The 20492-nt window shown below is 39.5% G+C and overlaps 1 protein-coding gene across 1 annotated transcript in view; it reads left to right on the top strand.

Annotated features, from left to right (window-relative positions):
* Positions 1-5110: 5110 nt before the first annotated feature.
* The window catches only part of nbr1b (NBR1 autophagy cargo receptor b), a 52284-nt gene continuing 36902 nt past the window's right edge, over positions 5111-20492 (top strand). Inside the window, exons 1-2 of the mRNA XM_030782982.1 lie at positions 5111-5276; positions 6474-6536. Coding sequence (XP_030638842.1) covers positions 5175-5276; positions 6474-6536 — 165 coding nt within the window. The 5' untranslated portion in view covers positions 5111-5174. The remainder of the gene's footprint in view (positions 5277-6473; positions 6537-20492) is intronic.

Consider the following 20492-nt stretch of genomic DNA (forward strand, 5'->3'; position numbering starts at 1 on the left):
GAAGGTCCATTCTGTCAGCTCTTAATATGTTCAGCCAGGTGCAGGTGCCATAGCTAGGTGGTTACCTCTTAAAACACTCCTCAAAAAAGAAATAATATTCCCTCTGTTATGATCCAGAAGCTTGCTTAATTATTGTGTTTAATGTGGGACTGAATGCACACATGGTACCAGAGAAAAGTGAGTTCACCTTTTACTGTGACTAGTTTGCTTAATAATAGACTTTGTGTGGTTCTAGGCATAATGCTCTTCTAAGCAGAAACATGGAACTACAGCTGTGCTCAACATCTCACACTCCTCAATATCACCATAATTCCACGTGCAGCACTCATCTTTTGACCTTTTGTGGGTGCTTTTTCTGTTTCTGAGGTGCACACCATTTCTTCACTGATTTGTCCACAGGCTCATGTAACTCATGCAGAGGTCCAGCTGGTATCTAAATGAATTCCTAGAGTATGTTGTAGGAAATACCAGCATATTTCTGGAGCAGGATACTTTTCTGCTCATGCTGTCAACGATGACTGTCCTCTGGAACTGTCTGTACAGTATAAAACCTTACAATGACTCACAGTCCCTCTTTTTCATGATCAGGTTCTTTAGTTTGCTCTCTGTTATTTGGGGAGATCTGTTTATTCAGTTTGTTAGAAATTTGAAGAGGTTAATTCTTGCTACTTTGTCTGGTTATTGTATAGAGACTGTAAGGAAATCGTGGGGTATTATGAGAGATTGTGAGAGAACACGTTCACAGATATTAAGCTTTCCTTTTTTTATGTCATTATGTCATTGTTAACATGTGCAGCTGTAAATGCTGAAATTGATCATTTCCAGACAGCGTCATTTTGGTGGACAACACTGATCTCTTGAGACATAAAGAATCCAGCTATAACAGTGTGTATAATTTGTCTTTTAATTCCTTACCGGTGGCCCTGTGAAGTCTTACCTCATGTTCACATCCATCACTTAAACCTTTTGAAGTATTGTCCACTGTCCAGTGGAAACCATTCACTGTCCACTAATGTTTAACTACCAAAGAGTTCATAAAACAGAATTGTCTGCTTGCTCAGCATTGCTTGAAATATTATAAACTATTTCTAGTGTTCATCATTTGAAAATGCTTTACTAGTGATAGCAAAGTATCACCTTGTTATAAAGTGACTGTTAATTAAGGTTGGATATAACCTAATGGAAAAAATCATCTTTCACACAGTAATCAAAAGTTAATATTCATTTCCTGGCTAGTTAATGTGAGTGATGCTTTGATAAGACTCATATTTGTCATTACCTTGTATGCATAGTAATCTGTTTTAAATCATTTGTTTCAGCCTTCATAATACATGAAAGAATGACCTCATATCATATTTTTCAATGGAAACTTAATTAATGTAAGGAGTATCTTCCACAGGGTGAAAGACAGCATGATAAAGGTGAATGTGTGTGTGTGTTAGAGGTTTAAATGGTTTAGTCTGTTTGTGGTTTAGCTTGAAAGAAAACGGAACCAACTGCGAACTGAAGATTTTCTTTCTTTTTCATTTAAACCATGTGACCAACTGCTTTGACATTTTTCAGATCAATTTGTGGCTACTTCAAAATAAGAATAACAAATTCCCACTTAGTGAAGTCCAGGGATTAGATCTACTCTATTCCAGTATAAATTATATTATTCATAGTTTGAATGATGACACCATGTGTTTTATTGTTATTTAAACTGGTTACTGGGTCAGCATTTTTGTTAAAGTTGTTGTCATTGTTTGCTCAGTTACAGCATGCACATATGCCCTGATAAGCACAGTGCATACATTTTTTCATAGTGAGAAATGAAAAGAAAAAGCGTAGCAGTGTCAAATGATGATTAACATTGTTCTTAATGGTCAAAAGCACAAACAGTGTAGAATGTTCTTATATACTACGAATATGTATTCCCAAAATATTTGGAGAAAAAAAAACTTTTCTCACAACAGTTCTTGTAAGTTAAATCCACAGCTCACCTCACGTTTAGCAAACTGAACCGAGGACTACAGAACAGAAACCATTATACGCCTAATGTGCATATAGACTAACCAAGGGATGACATAATGTAAGATGTCCTAGTCAGCGTAGACATAAAAAAGATAGAGCTAAACATTTGTTCATGTCATTTGTTTGTTAATGGCTTAAGTAATAAGAATAAAGGCTAATTTGTACATTTGCACATGAACATTATTCATGTTTACTTAGACATTAGTTCTTGTTAGTTACGGAACACTTTTTGTACTTTTCGTGGTACCCTCACGTTCAGTTGTTATTTAAATTTTGCATGAAAATGGCACTTAACTTATTTTGATGGAGTGGATTCATCCACATTCTGATGTTTCTTTATATGATATGAATTCCCCCCCCCCCCCCCCCCCCCCCCGATGATTATCACAGGACTTCCTGTGTCTCTGCATTTCACCTTCCACCCATTCACACTGGCTCAACCCCCTACCCATTCATACTGACCCCGCCCCCTGCCCATTCACAATGACTCCACCCCGTGCGCACTGACTTCACCCTACTGCAGCATCACAATGTGTGATCTTTACAGATGTTGTGATGTGGCAGTCTTATGGCTGTGGAATGGGCTTCTGTGGACAGTGATAGTTAAAGGTTACATAACGGTCAAATGTTTTAGATAAATGAGTTCCACAGTCATCAAGGGCTCCTGTAGTCTCACCATGCAGATCAGGCTAGGTTTGCATGTAGTACATTTCATCATTCCAAATTCAGTTTTCCTATAAGGGTTTTCTAATGAAATGTTTACATGTCTTCTAAATTAGCCAGTCACATCTCATCATCTCATTATAATATGTGAGTAAAACCATTTGTGATGTGTGCACCTGATGTTGAGTTATAGGACAGGAGGTAAATATGTTCTATAGCACTGTTCTACTGCACTGGCATTTTGCATGTGGTTGAAAACAAACAACCTCAATAAAATATACTCTAGATTGTAAAGGTTTCACACAGACAATTAAATACACTCAGACTGTAAGTGTTTCACACAGACAAATTAATACACTCAGACTGTAAATGTTTCACACAAAGAAATACACTAAGCCTGTAAATGTTTCACACAGACAAAAAAATACACTCAGACTGTAAATGTTTCACACAGACAAAAAAAAATACACTTAGACTGTAAATGTTTCACACAGATAAAAAAAATACACTCAGACTGTAAATGTCTCACACAGACAAAAAAAAGTTGCACCACTGGCACTTTATCAGTTTTTATTAGTGTAATTATATTGACTCCTGTTTCCCACAAATTTTCTGAGTGTAACTGGCTTTCTAGATCAGAACACCCTACTAGAAAAAAACTCTTAAAGAATCACCATCCTCTCTGTATTATGAATGTTTAGTTTATATCAAAGCATGATAGTTCATAATAGTGCTCAATGTTACTCATACTGGAATATTAGACTGAAAGCAACTGTCTTAGACATCCAGACTGGCCAACCAACAGTCTGTCTGTCTGTCTAACAATGGATTTAATTTGCAAAGAGCTCCTTCACAACAATGCTTCAAGAAGCTTCACAGATACACAGACATACATTACAGAAGAAACATCAGTAATAGGGAAAAAACAGGCAATTCAAACACATCTGTTAAGAAGCAACGAAAATCCCAGCATCAGATCACGGCTGTCTTCTGTGTTAAATTACAGAAATATTGTTATTGAGATCACAGGAAAAGTCAAATCATAATTTAAAAGCAGTATGGGGCAATCTGTACAAATCACAATAGACTAATCAATCACTGCACCAGACAATAGAGCATTCAGCTTTGTCTGAAACTTTCAGATTGGCGGAAGTCCTAATTCTGTCAGGGAGTCTACTCCACAGGTAAGGGCCAAATGTGTTAGAGGTACATTTTCCCATTGTACGCAGCTTAGTCTTGAGAACCCCGAAATATTTTGCGGATCTAAATTATACCGCTCACAAATGTTTGAGCGGCGGCTGAGCGACTCGATGTAGCCCCTTTGCGACTTAAATATTCACAAAAAGGAGACGGATTTTGACAGATGGCTCTCGTCCAGGGTGCTGAATTATGTCATCTGTGTGGCCACGTTTCACGGAACCAGAGCGACGAATTTAGTGGTGCATTGAAGATTCTGCGGCCAATAGTTAAATAATCTTACTGTCTTCTGCACTAAAGAGAAAGACTACGTGTATCTATTTACAAGGAATTATAAAGACAGTTGTAGTTGTTTACGACAGCAATCAAAAGTTAGTTTGAGGAGCCATGATGCACTGCATTCATAACAAAACACGTTTAAAAATCTGCGATATGACCTGTTGGTCGAGGGTTGATCTCCCCTCCTTTGTTTTGTTCACAGCGCTTAAACACCTATTGTTAGCGCATGGATGGACCTTTTATGCATGTTGCGCCGACATATGTGGTAGATATAGTCATAACACTGCATTGTCATAACCTTGAGCTTTCTGGACGATACAGCGAATGCTAACCACTCGATATTTCGAATAATCTGTCCTCTCAAGTTAGAGATAAACGACTACATGGATGTCCGCAAACATTTGGTGAACTAAATGGAGGGGTTTTTGTTGGTGTTGTTGTTTGAGCTAAGTACCTTTTATTTAAGACCAGTGTTGGTCTTTAATAATGATGATGATGATGATAATGATGTGTATATATGCACTGAAACAAATAAGTCGATAAATTTAGCACAACGATCTGGATAATGTTGTTAATATGTTGGTGAGATTAATATTTAAAGTAATTTAATATTAGAAAGAACTTTCTGACATGGCTACTACAGTAATGTCATAGAAGGAAACAAAAAAAAATCATGCCTCGTGACGTTGTACTGTGTCCTACAAATTAGTGCACATTGTTGTCAGATGGTAGTACTGTACATAGGAGTCAAATACATTAAATTCCAAGTTCTTCGGTCGTAAGGAGAGAGGTGCGTTGTCTATAAGTTTGGACACCGGGCTCGAGACGAATCAGTTGCATACAATAGATGTTAAACTTCCCGTCATGTGATGCGGTGGGTGTGTTTACATAGCTGATGTCAACGCAGAAGACGGATATTATTACAGTGATACATAGTGGAGCTTAACACAGGTGGTGCATTACGTGAATAACCCCTCTTCTGTCATATTTCCTGCAATGTTTTATCAAACGAGTCGGAAGCCATGGACTTCTACATAAATTTGAAGGTCAATTTTCGTGGTAATGTAAAGACTTTCCTCCTCTCCGGCTCTGAGACGAAGACCTGGGAGAGCTTGGAGGCCATGGTGAGCGGAGAATGCCGTGCCGATGTATTAACATTTTCACATCAATTTTGATATCCGCAACGAGGATATCAAAATCGATCATTTAGAGACACACATCGATGATCAAAAAGGTCTTGTTGGAGCAGACAAGTCCTTTCAGATCTTTATGGTAATCTACCACAGAATGAAGGCTGTAAGACAGTCATTTAACAGTATGGAGCGCACAAAGACATAACCAGTGTATCTCCACCGTTTTTATTTTTGCCCCATTTGTCGCGTCAATGGTTCGCTGACTTGTTAACAAAATGTGGGAAACAGTTATTTGAGTTCCGAACCTTAATCCCTAGGTTTGGGTAACGGTGGGGTAATCTCAATGACATCGCACCGGAAAAAAAAAAGGATTTTAACACCCGCCATCTCAGACTGTCGTCAGATAAGTCTGTATAACAGATAAGCATCCTTGTTACGTTGTTTTATTGATTTGTGAAAAATGATAACGCACTAATTAATTGCTTGCAAATGAACAGGTTATGTAGGAATCACAAAACTGTTGAAAAAAGTTTCCAAGTTCCCATTGGTCTGATATCCCATAGTGACAGTGTTAAGAATAGAAGTCTGTGACTCAGGCACTGTGTTAATTCTGCAACCCGTCTGATGTGCCTAATTATCTTATTAAAGGTTTTGTTATCATACAATACAAAAAAAAAATGCTAATAAAGTAATATTTTCTAAGCAGATGCTGCTGTTCTTAGGTGAGAAAATGCATGTGAGACAAATAAAAAGTTGTCTGTTGGTCAGAAACCGATAGTTTCACAGTATTTTGTGGCGTGAGACAACACAAACAAACAAACAAACAGATGATCTATTTATGGGAGAAAAGGTTATCATCATCCTCTCAACCATTAGAGGACAGGAGTGCCTGAAGAATGAAAACTTAAAGACACATTCTGTTTTTTCATCACAGAGAGCTGGTGCTGTGTGCTGTGTTGTGGGGTAGGGAGTTAAAGGGCCCATGGGCAGAACACACTGGATGCCTAAATACTGAGCATTTTGTGATTTCTATACAGATCATCCATTTTGGGTGCGATTGGTTAGTGGTATTGTAAAAGTGGGATTGTGATACTGTAAAGTGGAGCCTGATGATTGAAAGAAACTTTGCTTACTTTTTGTGTGGTAGAGTTTGATAGTAAACATGGTGTTTGTTTTACATGTCAACAGGTGAAGAGGTCCTTTGGTTTGTGCCATCTGCAGCTGACATATTTTGATGAGGACAATGAGGAGGTGAGTTAAATAAAACACACACAGCGCTGAAATAAACAAACACAGTGAGCTAAAATATAGACAGAGAGCTGTTGCTTTTTAAATTCGAGTCAGTGTCAGGACATGCTTGCATGTGCTTGTATTATAAAATTTAGATTTGAGGTTGTTTGCATCAACTGGATGTGAAAAATTTGTTTTAAGCATGGGGCCAGTCCTATGAAAAAACAGTTTTGGAATATGTCAAACCGGGTGCTTCTTTTAAAAACAAACACAGTTACAGCCACACAGTAGCAAACCCCGTTCATTTCAATTCATACAAAGGATAAGAGTTTCTAGGCAGTGTTAATTTCGTCAACGAAAGTTGTGATGAAAAATATTCGTCAACAAACTTTTTCCACAACGAAAATGAGACAATAACTAAAAATGCACCTTTGAAAATAAAAACTGTGATGAAATATATTACCATTTTCATTGATGAACAATAACGAGATGATAATGTCAGAGACAGACAAATGGTCAAGCAATTTAGTTATGATAGGCCTATATGTTTTCATCCAGTTACGTGCATGCACTCAGATTGCATGCTTGTGATTTGTCGATACATAGTGATAGTGCTTCCTCAGCAATATTCCCACTCCTCTGGAAATCGAACGTTAAACATTTTAACTAATGTTAATTTGGCAACTCAAATCATGGCAACTCTCAGAAGAAGAAAAAGAACAGATCTGTGCACACATTTTAGCTATAATACAACTGAAAATAAAATGCAATACAAACAATGTGGGTGCAAAATTGGTGGGAAAAATACCACAAACCTCTTTTGACAAAAATTTGACCAAAACTCGTATAGTTTTTGTTTACTAAGTCTAGACTAAAACTAACAATGATCATATGGCAAAAACAAATATATATTTTAGTCAAAGGACTAAATCTAAGACGAAATCAAAGTCAAAATTAACACTGTTGGTAGGAAACGCATCCCAGCAAAAATGGCCCTGCACTAAAAAAACTAAACAAGGGCGTTTGTTTTATTACTCACTCACTCACTCACTCACTCATTATCTAAGCCGCTTATCCCGATTAGGGTCGCGGGGAGAGCACTCATAGGGCAAAAGGCGGGGAAACACCCTGGACAGGTCGCCAGTCCATCGCAGGGCAGACACATAGACAAACACACTCACACACACATTCATACCTAGGGGCAATTTAGTGTCTCCAATTCACCTAACCTGCATGTCTTTGGACTGTGCGAGGAAACCAGGGCTCCCAGAGGAAACCCACACAGACACGGGGAGAACATGCAAACTCCACACAGAAAGGACCCTGGCCACCCGGCCGGGAATCGAACCCGAGACCTTTTGTTTTATTACCAAAATAGAAGTATGTTTGCACAATATGAATGTATTGTGTTTATGTTTGTTACATGATTCATTCTTGTTTGTTTAATGTGAAGCAGCAAAAATTCTGATGAACCAGATCAACATATATTGATTCAAAGAGGATGAGTTACTTTGGATCAGTGTCACAAGTATTGCTAGCTACTGCGCATGCTCCATACTCTCGGTAGATGGGTGGAGCTTCTCAGCATGCCTTGGGGCGATGGACTGTTGTCTAGACCCAGTTCATTATTGTTCAGTTTATGTTTCCCTGTTGTGTCTATTAGAAGTTTTATGTGATTGTTTATCATATAGTCTTTGTGTTGTGTTAATTAGTACTTGTGATAGTTGTAATGTTAAGTGTGTAGCATGAATGTAATTGTCTTCATAAAAGATATACTTCCCTCCCACCATGTTAGCTGGTTGAATGTGTTGCTATTTTGTATTTAGTTTAGCCTTTATTTTGGCCTGGTTAATTAAAAGAGTTGTTACTGAAGAGAGGGCGAGTAACATATTGTCCCTAAAGGAACACCTTCCTCTCCACTTGAGTCAATTAACAACAAAAACTAATGAAACATAAGATAGGTTGTGTTTTTGTATATGTATGTAAAGTTAATCCACCTTCGGTGAAACTAAAACTAACAAATGTCATACTGAGTCATCCAACAAGACTGATACTAGTAAGACAGACAAACTATGTACTAGCTCATTTGACTAGACTTAGGCCTAGAAACATTTGGATTCAGTGCAAGGCAAATAAATTGAACTTAAATAAAATGATTACATTACATCAACAAATGTATGTTGTATTCATAGAACATAATAAAGACAGACTACTTTCACTTGATTCGTTTAGATGGAAGCGTGTGGCATGGTTAAATTGCGTTCATTCGACAAATGATTTTTTTTGAGTGTGTTGGCCAGCTGTGGTTGGCTGTGGGCAGTGTGGACTCCCCAAGCAAACCCAAGTGCCTGTCATCGGTTTTCTGTGAGCATCCGGGATTTTGACACAAGCACGCACACACACACACACACACACACACACACACACACACACACACACACACACACACACACACACACACACCAGTCCCACAGGTGGCTGCAGCATATCAGCCTGTACAAGCATGTTGTGCATAGGCCCGTGTGTGCTTATTGGAGGTGCTTTGTTGAAAGTGTAGGCTTGGGCCTTTCTGTTTAAATCCAGCAATGTGTCACACATTTCAAAAACATTCTGGCAAAGTAGTATTTGCCATTTTCTTTTTCTTCATATTTCTGCATATTTCTAAGCCTCATTTGGGTTCAGACACAGATGTTGTTCTAATAACCAGATGTCACTCTAATAACTGAAAGCCAGAAACAATAGATATTTCGCTAGGAACAAAAACGAAACCAGACACTTTGTATTTTTCAATGTTCTGGAATAGAAACATTTATTTGAAATAATGGTAACCGAATAATAACGTTATTTTTTCGTTCTTTTATTTATTACAACAAATTAAAATGTTTTCTGTTTGCAAAAACTTTGGTGCTCTGAACATCACTCAAGTCTTTGGATAGCGGACATAAATTTGCCGGCGGCAGGAGGTGATAGCGTGAAAGTGAAATGTGGTGTGGCTTCCCTATTTGCAACCAGATGCTGTTCACCCTATAAAATGTTGGTCTTAGACATTAGCTTCATCAATGTCTGATAGATAGGCTACCATGTAAAGAGAACTAATGTTGGAAATATCTCCAGTTAAGCTAAGCATAATGTGCCCCACATAGCCTACTGGCAACCTTGTTAACTGCGGCATTAAAATGACATGATTTTGTTTCTCATATTTGCCGTTTAAATGTTTGTGATTGACAACAATCGCAAAATAATCAAGTGACCGGGAAGTGGATTTCGGCTCGAGGACAGATTGGACTACAGCGCTCCTTAGTTATGCAATGCGCTTTTATAACATTTTGTAACAGTAGCGATAGAGACTATAGAGTAGATAGACTATAGAGATTTTATACCGTCCGAAAGATACATATTGCCATGTCACACAGCCCTACATGGAATGTTATTAACTGGTATTTCATTTGGCTCTGACCGGTTCGGGAACTATAATATTAAGGTGTAATGCAAAACTGGAAAGGTTAAAATACTGATTCTGTTCAGAATGAACTGATAGGGGAAAAAAAATCTGGTTTGAAGCCCTGATATATATTATGCTATTATATATGCTAATATACTATATTAATAGAATATATTGACTATTTATATAAACTATTAACTATACTATATTATCTATCAACTATACTATATTAACTAAGTATATAAAATTATATTCTCGTCAGAAATGGGTAGACTCAATTATAAGTCTGAATACCCCCAAAAAGGGGGAAAAAATGCCAGTGTTAACTATTTTCTCAATAATGGTTAATGATTGAAATGGTGAAAATCCTTATTTTTTTATGAAGAGAATGTTGTACATTTTCAGAGCAATATGAAGTGTCATGGATATTTTGGATCAAAATTCACAGGGATTGTCCCTTTGGTATACATGTTTGTATATAATTTACACATGGTGTGGTCAGATCAGCACATATTAGACCTGTAAAATGTGTTGCTGTTTTTCTCCTTTCCAAATGATCTTATCTTTTCACATTGGGATTGTTCAAGTTTTAGTAGTGCTATGAAAAGTTAGCCGGCTAACAGGCTTAAACTGACCAACAATAATTAAGGTAATGTTTGTTCAATGTATTGGATTCCTATTTTATAAAGATTATATTTACATATACTTCCCCCTCCTGTTTAAAGGATTCCTCTGTGTAGAACCTGTCATTGCTCTAGATCACAGTATGTGTCTTAGAAGCTGAGGATTTACTGCTGGAGAACTGTTCATCATTTTTCATCTCTCTCTTTCATTGCGCATGCCACCCTGAGCTCGAGGCACTGAGATGTTGGGAGCAGGAAATAAACTATTTGCACTAATCTAAATATATAAATGTTCACAATAATCAGGAAAAAATGGCCACATTTATAATATAGGCTGTGTAGTGTTAATTACTGTTACTTATGGGAATAATTGTCTAAATAGTTAGGGCCCGAGCACCGAAGGTCTACCGGAGGGCGCATGCACCGAAGGTGCAAGGCCCTCTTGTTTGTGGTTCTCATGGACAAAAAGTCATGAAATTTGGTACACACATCAGTGCTTGTGACAGTTACTCAGAGACGGAGGCTTGGCCCCGGGTGTGGCCCGGGGACTCCATAGTGCCCCCATATGGCATTGAGTCTTGTGCCCGGCATGTAGTTTCACCTGCACACACCAAATTTTGTGGGCATGTGGGTCTTCCCAAGATGAACACATTTGCAATTACATTGTATTAGCCATTCCCAACAGAAAGTGAGTTATTTTGGATTTTGTGCATTTTGACTCGCGTTACGTTTTGACATACTCCTCCTAGACCAGGGGTGGGCAAACCTTTTGATTCGCGGGCCACAATGGGTTCTAAACTTTGGCAGAGGGGCTGGTCCAGGAGCAAATACATGGAGTGTTTGTGTGAACTAATATAAATAACATGTAAAAGTCATAACATAAAAGGTTTTGGCCTTTAACAGGTAGCAAAGCATGAATATGCAAGGGTTATCGTACAAATTATTTTCAAAATGCATTTTTGAAAACATAGTAGAGAAACTTACATTCATATAAGTCATATAAGTCCTCTCCCCGCGTTTTACCTTTCAGGGACTCCATGGTCAAAAACTCTTCCGTTATCTCAAAACCGTTGTTAATCCCTCAGATAAAGATTAGGAGCTGAGCAGTGTCTTTTATGTTGTTACTTTCATCCAGTGCTAGTGAATATAACTTAAAGCATTCTGCCTTTATGTTTAATTCGCAATATGTGTGTGAGTGTGTTTGAGTGTGTGTCTGCCCTGCGAAGGACTGGCGACCTGTCCAGGGTTTCCCCACCTTTCGCCCTATGAGCGCTGGGTTAGGCTCCAGCACCCCCGTGACCCTAATCAGAATAGTGAGTGTTTAACTCGCTGGCTATATCTTCGTCAATCAGTTCTACACTGTCCTGCGTGATAAACTGATTTTTTCAAACTTGCCTTTGCTCTCCGGACACAAGAAACCTGCTGTCTCTACCATGCATTCTTACGAAAACTCGCCTTCGGAGAAAGGTTTGCTAGCCTTTGCTAATTTGAATGCCAGCAAAAATCTTGCCTTGATACTTGACTCTTAAATCGCAGTTTGTCGGTGAAAAAAATTTTGCTGAGTCTGTAAATTAGCCGTCAACCTCTGAGCTTTAGCCACCCATTCTTGCGTTCATAGCTTGCTAGTATAGTTAGCTTCGTGGTAAAGTGATGGCTGATATTGTATTCTTTGAAAACTGCAACAGTTTCTTGGCATATAGACATACAGCCGTTGATCGGACTGCAGTGAAAAAATATTTTGTTGTCCACTCCTTATTAAACACTTAGCACTCACTGTCCACTTTTCTTTTCTTTTGTCTGCTCATTTTTACAGCAGGGCTCAAAGGATAAAGCGTAGAGAGTGAAGCAGAGAGTGATAGTGAGTAGAGAGTAATACACCACATCCCAACAAAGGTCAATGTCTCTGGAGTGCGCCATCAATAATAATTTGGACAAGTTCGGCGGGCTGGATTAAAAAGACTAACGGGCCGTATATGGCCCTCGGGCCGTAGTTTGCCCATGCCTGTCCTAGACGGTTCATTGGATCCATGTCAAATCTGCTATGTATGATCTCAAGATTTTAAATTGCTGAGGGATTTTTGATATCTTGCAAGGTGTTGAAATGGTGAAATGATGAATTTATATGTCTTGCCACGCAGGACAGCAATGTGTCATAAATTCTCCATGCATTGCTTGATATGGCTCAGACTTCACAGGTTATTGGTTATGATGGTTATGACGATACCCACATGCCCAGAGTGACACCCTGGTATAGCACCACCATCTGGCAATAGAAAGAGTGGCTTTTTCACCCATCTCGGCTATAGTGCTCCTAGACGAGTCATGGGATTCATTTCAGATTTGGTGTACATGAAGTCACAGGTGTCCTGATTTTATACTGTGAAGGGATTTTTGATACGTTGAACAGTGTGGCTATGGGGATAGGATGAATTTGGGTACCTCTGAACAGATTTTTGACCAGTTTCACCAGCCTGATGAGTGACAGGATGTTTAACCAACTAAATTATGAGTTGTAGCGTGGGGGTTGTATTGATATGCTACGTCATGATGTACCCCTTAAGACATTCTGACAAGAGGAGCGGCCATGTTTGTTTAAGTGTTTTAAGCACGTTAGCCGTGCTGCTAATTTACTCATGTCAAGAGGTATTTTGCATGTTTGGTAAAAAATAACTCTTTTAATTGTGGTGTTGTGTTCATTTGGTGATTAAGTCAGGGATAATGGCGGACGAACTGTCCCTATATTAAAATTTTGGACGAGTAGTAGGCAAGCTCAGTTTCGAGTCGGTGTTGCAAATTCACCCGTGTCAGAAGGCATTTTGCATGCTTACTAAGAAACAAGCTCCGAGTGGCCTTTTAAGAGAAGCAAACATCGTATTTTGTTATTTCGGTTAATTGTGGTGTTGTGTTAATTTCGTGATTGGGATGGTTTACGAACTGTCGAAATATTGGACTTGGCGCAGGGAAACTCCGCTTCACATCATGGAATTAGCTCTGCCAATGCATTTCACTATACATTTAAGCCTATGCATTTACACCTGTGTGCGTACACAGGAAATGTTACGGTTAATCTTAAAAAGCCCAGTTGTTTTTGGTGCTACTTTTGGCAGATTGCTTGGTTTACATAAAAATTATTCAGTTGATGAGCCCAAATCCTTTTAGCTGTCGCTATGACCATGTAGCCTAATGTCATGATCCACAACACTCGTCAATTTTATCTCATCATATTTCAATAGAAAACACCGTTGTCTCAAATGAACACCATATGTATGAACGTTTAATTACTATCAGATTCAGAGTGGATGATCATTAAAGCTAATATAGTTCAAGGAACAATTAGCATGTGTGTGCTTAAAATGTAGGCTACAGCTGAAGCTGTAACATTAGGTTGCTATGGTATCTAACAGCAAATTGAGACAGCTGAGGCTGTAACATTAGCTTGCCATGCTACCTAATAGCAAACTATTCCTGTGCTGTTAGCTGGTTTAAAGCCACGTCTTCAGGCTATTGTGATATGGATTGCTAAATTAGCTTCTATTCCAGTACATGACAGTTTTAAACAATGGGAGTATGACCAGTCTGTTTACTTCATGTAGCCAACGCTTTAGGGTCATTACTTTTATTGTTCGGAAGACAAGTCGCTGCTGTCCCAGGCATGTAATGAATGACCTCGCATTATGATGTGTAACTTTTTCTATTTGTATTTTTGCTTGATCAGTGAATTGTTAATGACGTTGAACATACAGTGTAGCAAATAAAAACCTATTATTCACAGTGGTTCTGTCCACATTGCAAATGTGCTCCTAACTTTACAATCATAAACGCTGCATGTAGCAACGCGGTGTGTGGTAGTTCATTACACACTCACTCACAAAGGTTAAGCTGCACAAAATGTTTAGAATTTAAGCATTATGACTTAGCTACATGCCACAACTGTGTCCTTGTAGGCTACTGGATACACAAAAACTGGTACTTCCAATGTTTAAAACTGTTTAAAACATTTTTTTAAGCACAGGCATATTAAGTAAGGGCAATGTCTGAAAATGAGATATTACATGCAATTCAGCATCCTGCATGGATATAAAGAAAATTTGTGAGATGCATATTTACACAGCACACAAAAGGTGTTGCAGGTTGCATGAGCAGGTGTTATGTAAAGATGTTTTAGTGTATGCAGTCATTGAGCATAATGACATTTAAATGTGAAACGGTTTTCTTTCTTTTTAATAGTTTTGTTTAGAATCATGACACTGATATCTGTATTGTCTAAAGACACTCATGAACATTAATATAACAGTAATATATGTGTCTGTTTGCCAATACCTTAGCAAGTGTGGGCATATTATGGGGTTGTGTGATTTTAAGCCCGGATTCTTTTAGCTGTTGCTATGATCTTGTAATTTGGCACATACATCTGAGGGTTGTACTATGATGCAAGGTAACTGGCTTAGATGGATATCAGGCCAAGTTGCATTCCACTTGCGGTGGGTCTGCAGAGTCGGAAGGTATTCGTGTCTCCAGCGATACCAAAAATTGTCAGCAAGACTCTGCACCTGCTTCCACTGTTGTCTAAACTGGTTACTCTCTGAGAAGTTTCCTGGGGGAGGAGGGGCTCCAACCTTTTGGGTGAGGAACATAGCTGGGGTAAGTATGAGAGGAGAGTCCAGATCTGTAGAGATTGGGACAAGGGGCCTTGCATTAATTATTGCAGAGATCTCAGCCCTGAATGTGCAGAGAGAGGACTTCATGGGAGAGGGGATAAGATCCGTGCTGCATCAAAATGGAGTCCAGTATCCTTCTCACTATGCAGATCATCTGCTCCCACGCTCCCCCCATGTGGGATGCGTGGGGCAGTTTGTTCCGCAGACTGAGCGCAGCTGCTTAGAGGGACCACGGATAGCAAAAAACCTTCGCAGAGCATTTATGCAGCTTGATGTATCCATCGATTCAAGAATTGGGGGCCGAGCAGCGAAGCTGTGTAGGCACCCATTGGGTTTCTACCTTTTCTTATTATTCCTCTTCCTCTTCTTCTTCATCTTCTGGCTTGGTTGTCGATGGCAGCTCCTAGGACCGTGAGGTGAAAAGTTGTGAAATTTGGCACACTGATTGGGGACAGTTCCCTTATTCTTTTCACCTAGTTTCATGTCTGCATCTCGACCACTCTAGCGCCACCAATAGGTCAAAGTTTGAGTTGCGTTTACACACATAGCTTTTGAACTGCATGCCCGATTTTCAAAAATGGGTTACCGTTGGACTCCTCGGATCAAGCCGAGTTCAATGCATACCATGCAGTCAATTTTTGCCATATTGGATTTTTCGCCATATTGGATTTTGGGGGGAGGGAGGTTGGGGTTTTTTTTTTTTTTTTGGTATTGAAGTTTTAAAGGTTTACACAGGCCAAATGATCTTCAGACCTAGCTTCGCAAAGTTATATTTCAGCAATGGTTTGATGTATTGACACCAGACTTGGTGCACTGACTCATTGCCCCATTTTACCACTCGGGGGCAATATAATAAGAAAAAACATGTTTTGTCTCATTACTCCTCATATGTTTGGTCTAAAATCATAATTGTTATTTCAAGTCATGCCTTTTTTGATCCTGAGGTCAGGACGTGTCACCATTTCCTGTTCTGTGATCGTATTCAACGGCAAAGTCGCCAAACAGGAAGTATAGCCATAACTCAGGCCTGATTCTTAGGCAGCACAATTTTTTTTGCGGTATTTGACCACTGGGGGGCGCTGTAATAAGCAAAAATGCATTTTGGCTAATAACTGTTGATGTGTTAGCCTTAAATAACTGATTCACATGTCTGGTGATACTGTGGGAGGTCCCAAGTCCAAGACATATGGCAGCTTGTCATGTCAACATAATTGATGCAGCCGCCATATTGGACGGAAAGTTTCAAAGTTTTCCACAGGCCACAAAGTTTGACCAATCTTCCCCAAAATTGGCACAGATGATGTTCAGACCAAGCCTAACAAAATTTATTCATTGGCTTTTCGATTGACAAAAGGTTTCACCCTTTACAGCTGATCAAAATCAGTGGTGAACCCGCCAAACAGGAAGCAAGGGCATATCTCAGCAATGCTTTGATGTATTGACACCAAACTTGGAATGTGGACTCAGGACACCGTCCTGAGGATGTGCAAAAATTTTGTGTCATTTGACCACTGAGGGGCACTGCAGTAAGCAAAAATATCTTTTTGCCTCTTAACTGTTCTTGTGTTTCTGTTAGAAAAAGTGATTCTTGTGTCAGTTCATATAAAACTTGCTATCACGGTTAAAGCCACGCTTTTAACATAATCAGATCAAGTTGTCATGTAGACTGTGCCCTGCTGGGCTGATTGGCCCCCACATCGCTGCTGGTAGCTATATTTTCAATGTGCACCACTCAGGTGCTCATACAAGTGAGGAGCACAGCCCAGTGTTTGTTCTGGGCTTGACCTCACCTAGAGCTGAGACTAAGAAAGGGCCAAACACATCAAGGCCAACATATGGCAAGGCGGGGATGTACTGAGACGTTCTTCTAGAAGATCAGCCATTTTCTGGCTTTCTGTAGTCCCCCGCAGTCTTTTGCATGTGATGCGTCTCTTACCACCAGCCAGCTAGAATCCATAGGTTTGTGGAGCTCCCTCTGTGAAGAGGCAACCCTGTTGTTTCACTTGGTTGTGGTAGTGTCGTATCACTAAGGTAGAGATGTGATGGCGGCCAGGTAAGATGATGAGATTTCTTTCTTCGCTGTCTAACTGCCTGCGTGACAGACGGCCACCGACTCTGATTAGTCCATCCTCATCCAAGACAGGGTTCAACTTAGCTAGAGGGCTTTCTTGGGGATGTTTCCTTCTCTCATGAGAGCGCTGAACTCTGGACTGAAAGGATGATGATTCTTTTGGCTTGGGACAATTCATCCGGGTGGCGGGGTTGTCGACATTTGTGCCAGCCAGCACATTTGCTTGTCTGTATGCCAGAAGTGGACTGGAAGGAACGAGCCACATGGATAAGGCAAATCACTGCCCTCAGCACAGAGTCCCATGAGGAAAAATGCTTAAAGCATTCAGGGGTAAGTGGTTTCCCAATTACACTTGTGAAAGCAGAACCACTTGGGGTTGAGGACGAATTTCAATGTCTGATTCTGGGCAATTCAAAAGGTGACTTGTGTTGCAAGATGACTTTCAGGAGGTTTGTAGAGGAAGTCCGGTCCTCTCAACCACGTGGTGTTTGGAAGAGGAGAGGCAAGAACAGACCTTGAAGCATGGTCGGCAGGGTTATGTTCTGTTGGCACATAATGCCATTGTTCAGGCTTGGTAGACTGCCTGATTCTTTGGACTGGATTGTGAACATACACATAAAAGTGTTTGCTTTCATTGTATATATACCCTAACACAACTTCACTGTCGCAGTAGAACTTGACAGCATCTGGCTCCATATTGTAGGGGCTGCTAGGCCCGTAGCCCATAATTCCCTGCTCAACCTCACGGGTAATCTGAACCCATCTTCTCAACTTTCACTGTAATGGTATTGGATACAGCAGTGAAACCAGATACCAGATAAAGTGATGATGTACTTTCGCCTTAAAAACTGCCGTTGAGAGACTGAGGTCATGTGGCAACTCTGAGAACATTGTGAGACAGCGGGTGAGATCGAACATGGAGGCACCCTCCTAAACTTCCAGCAAGCTGAAACACAGCAATCAAAACTTTTTTCTGGTTATTTCCATCACTCTTACTATTTTCAGCATCGGATTACCTACCGCTTCAACCTTGCAAAATTTGTTCGACTTGATAGACGACTACTTTTACAACCCATGTATAATGGCAGCTGAGCCCAGCAAAAAGCAACCGCAACGAGACTGGTCTACAGACACAGAAGAAGAAACAACCACAATCGAGGTCAGTGTGCTCCAGTCTATTAAAAACAAATTCTCAATATTGGAATTACTACACGCAGACCTCAAAGACCTGAAATCCAGTCTCGAATTCACCGAATCACAAATCGAAACACTTCAAAAAGAAAACAATGAGCTAAAGGGAACAGTCAAAACTTTGCATACTCAAGTCACCAACCTTGCTAACAAAAACAAAGTAATGAAAGAAACAGTCTTGGACCTCGAATGCCGCAGCATGTGCGAGAATGTTATCTTCTCGGGAATACCTGAACAAACGACCGGAAGATGCAATTAAACAACTTATGCAGTCAGCCTTAAAATTACCACCAGACACCGTAAACATCATAACATTTCGCCGAGTTCGCCGCCTCGGCGCAAAAGACTCCAACAAGAAAAAAAGTCGCAAAATTCGAACATTACAAACAAAAAGAACTCGTTAAAAGCAAAGGAAAAGAATTGAAAGGAACGAATTATGGCATCAACGACCATTATCCAAGATAAAAACAAGAAAGAAGAAAAATACTTCTCCCGATCCTGAAACAATTTCGGGAGAAGGGAAGACAAGCTGTGTTGACTGTGGATAAGTTATACATTGACGGACAACTTTACTGAGATCGCAACATCACCACCTTGCTTTAGTCACCCAAGCATACAGTAGTCCACCAATATGAAAACAGAACTTAAAATTTACAACCTGCTGTCCACTGATAAAAAAAAAAGAAAAAAAAAGAATTATTATTACACCTACTGCTGACTCTACAGTCACTACCTTTCTATCCATCTCTCTCCCTCTCTCTCTGTCCCTTTCTCTCTCTCTGATTCTGCTAGACTCTCCTCCTGTGCATAATATCTGTCTCTGTCTTTTGTCTGTCTGCGTTTGTCTGTTAAGCTAGCCTAGGACATGTGTGAGGAGAAATTGTACGGTATTATAGTGATGACTGTGGTGAAGCCACTTCACAGGAATGTCAAATTTTCTATTGTTACCTATCTTATATCATCTCAGAATGTAAATCAAACACTGCAAACTAATGTTGATACACCACACACTCACCACAAATTTTTACACTCACACCTACTACAATTTTCTAACACATACAAACTTCCCCCCACAACATATAGCTTATACCCTGAGCCATATCAGTGACCTCACTCAAATTTGTAACCTGGAGTGTCCGTGGGGCTAGTTCACAGGCAAAGAGGACTAAAATTATAAACCAATTAATCAAATTACAAGCAGATATTTGCTTGATACAAGAAATCCACTTAACAGAAGCCCGAAAACCAGAAAATGAAAACCCCACAATTCAATGAAGTATACTCATCAACTTACAATTCTAAGCAAAGAGGAGTGTCAATTTTAATAAACAAAAAAGTGCAACTAATTTATAACACTACTGTCACTGATCCTGAAAGGCGATATGTTATCATAAATGTCACCATTAACAACAACAACTTCACTGTTGCAAACATATATGGACCAAATACTGACGACCCTGCCTTCTTCCATACATTCGATTCACTATCCAACTTATCAGATTCCATGATCATAATTGGAGGGGACTTCAATACAGTTATTAACCCCAATCTAGACCGATCATCTACCACCGCTAATTCCAGAAACTGGCACTCCACGGAAATATTAAAACAATACATGAGCGATTTTGGTCTTGGCGATAGTTGGCGAATGAAAAACCCTTCAAACAGAGAATATTCACAGTTTTCACCTCCCCGTCAATCATTTTCTCGTATTGACTTCTTCCTCACCAGCAACTCAATTACATCCGATATTTCAGACCCCACAATTCATCCCATCATAATCACAGATCATGCCCCTGTATCATTTAATCTAAACTCCAAACAACTCAAACAACCCATCTCCAGATGGGGATTTAACACGTCTTTGCTTCAATACATTTTTCACAAAAGAGTTGGCATCCTTCATGGAAATGAACGACATTCCGGAAATCTCATCTACCCTACTTTGGGAAACAGCAAAAGTAGTACTGAGAGGAAGAATTGTATCATACA

Source organism: Chanos chanos, chromosome 8 (genome assembly GCF_902362185.1).
Source record: "Chanos chanos chromosome 8, fChaCha1.1, whole genome shotgun sequence".
Classification (NCBI taxonomy): domain Eukaryota; kingdom Metazoa; phylum Chordata; class Actinopteri; order Gonorynchiformes; family Chanidae; genus Chanos; species Chanos chanos.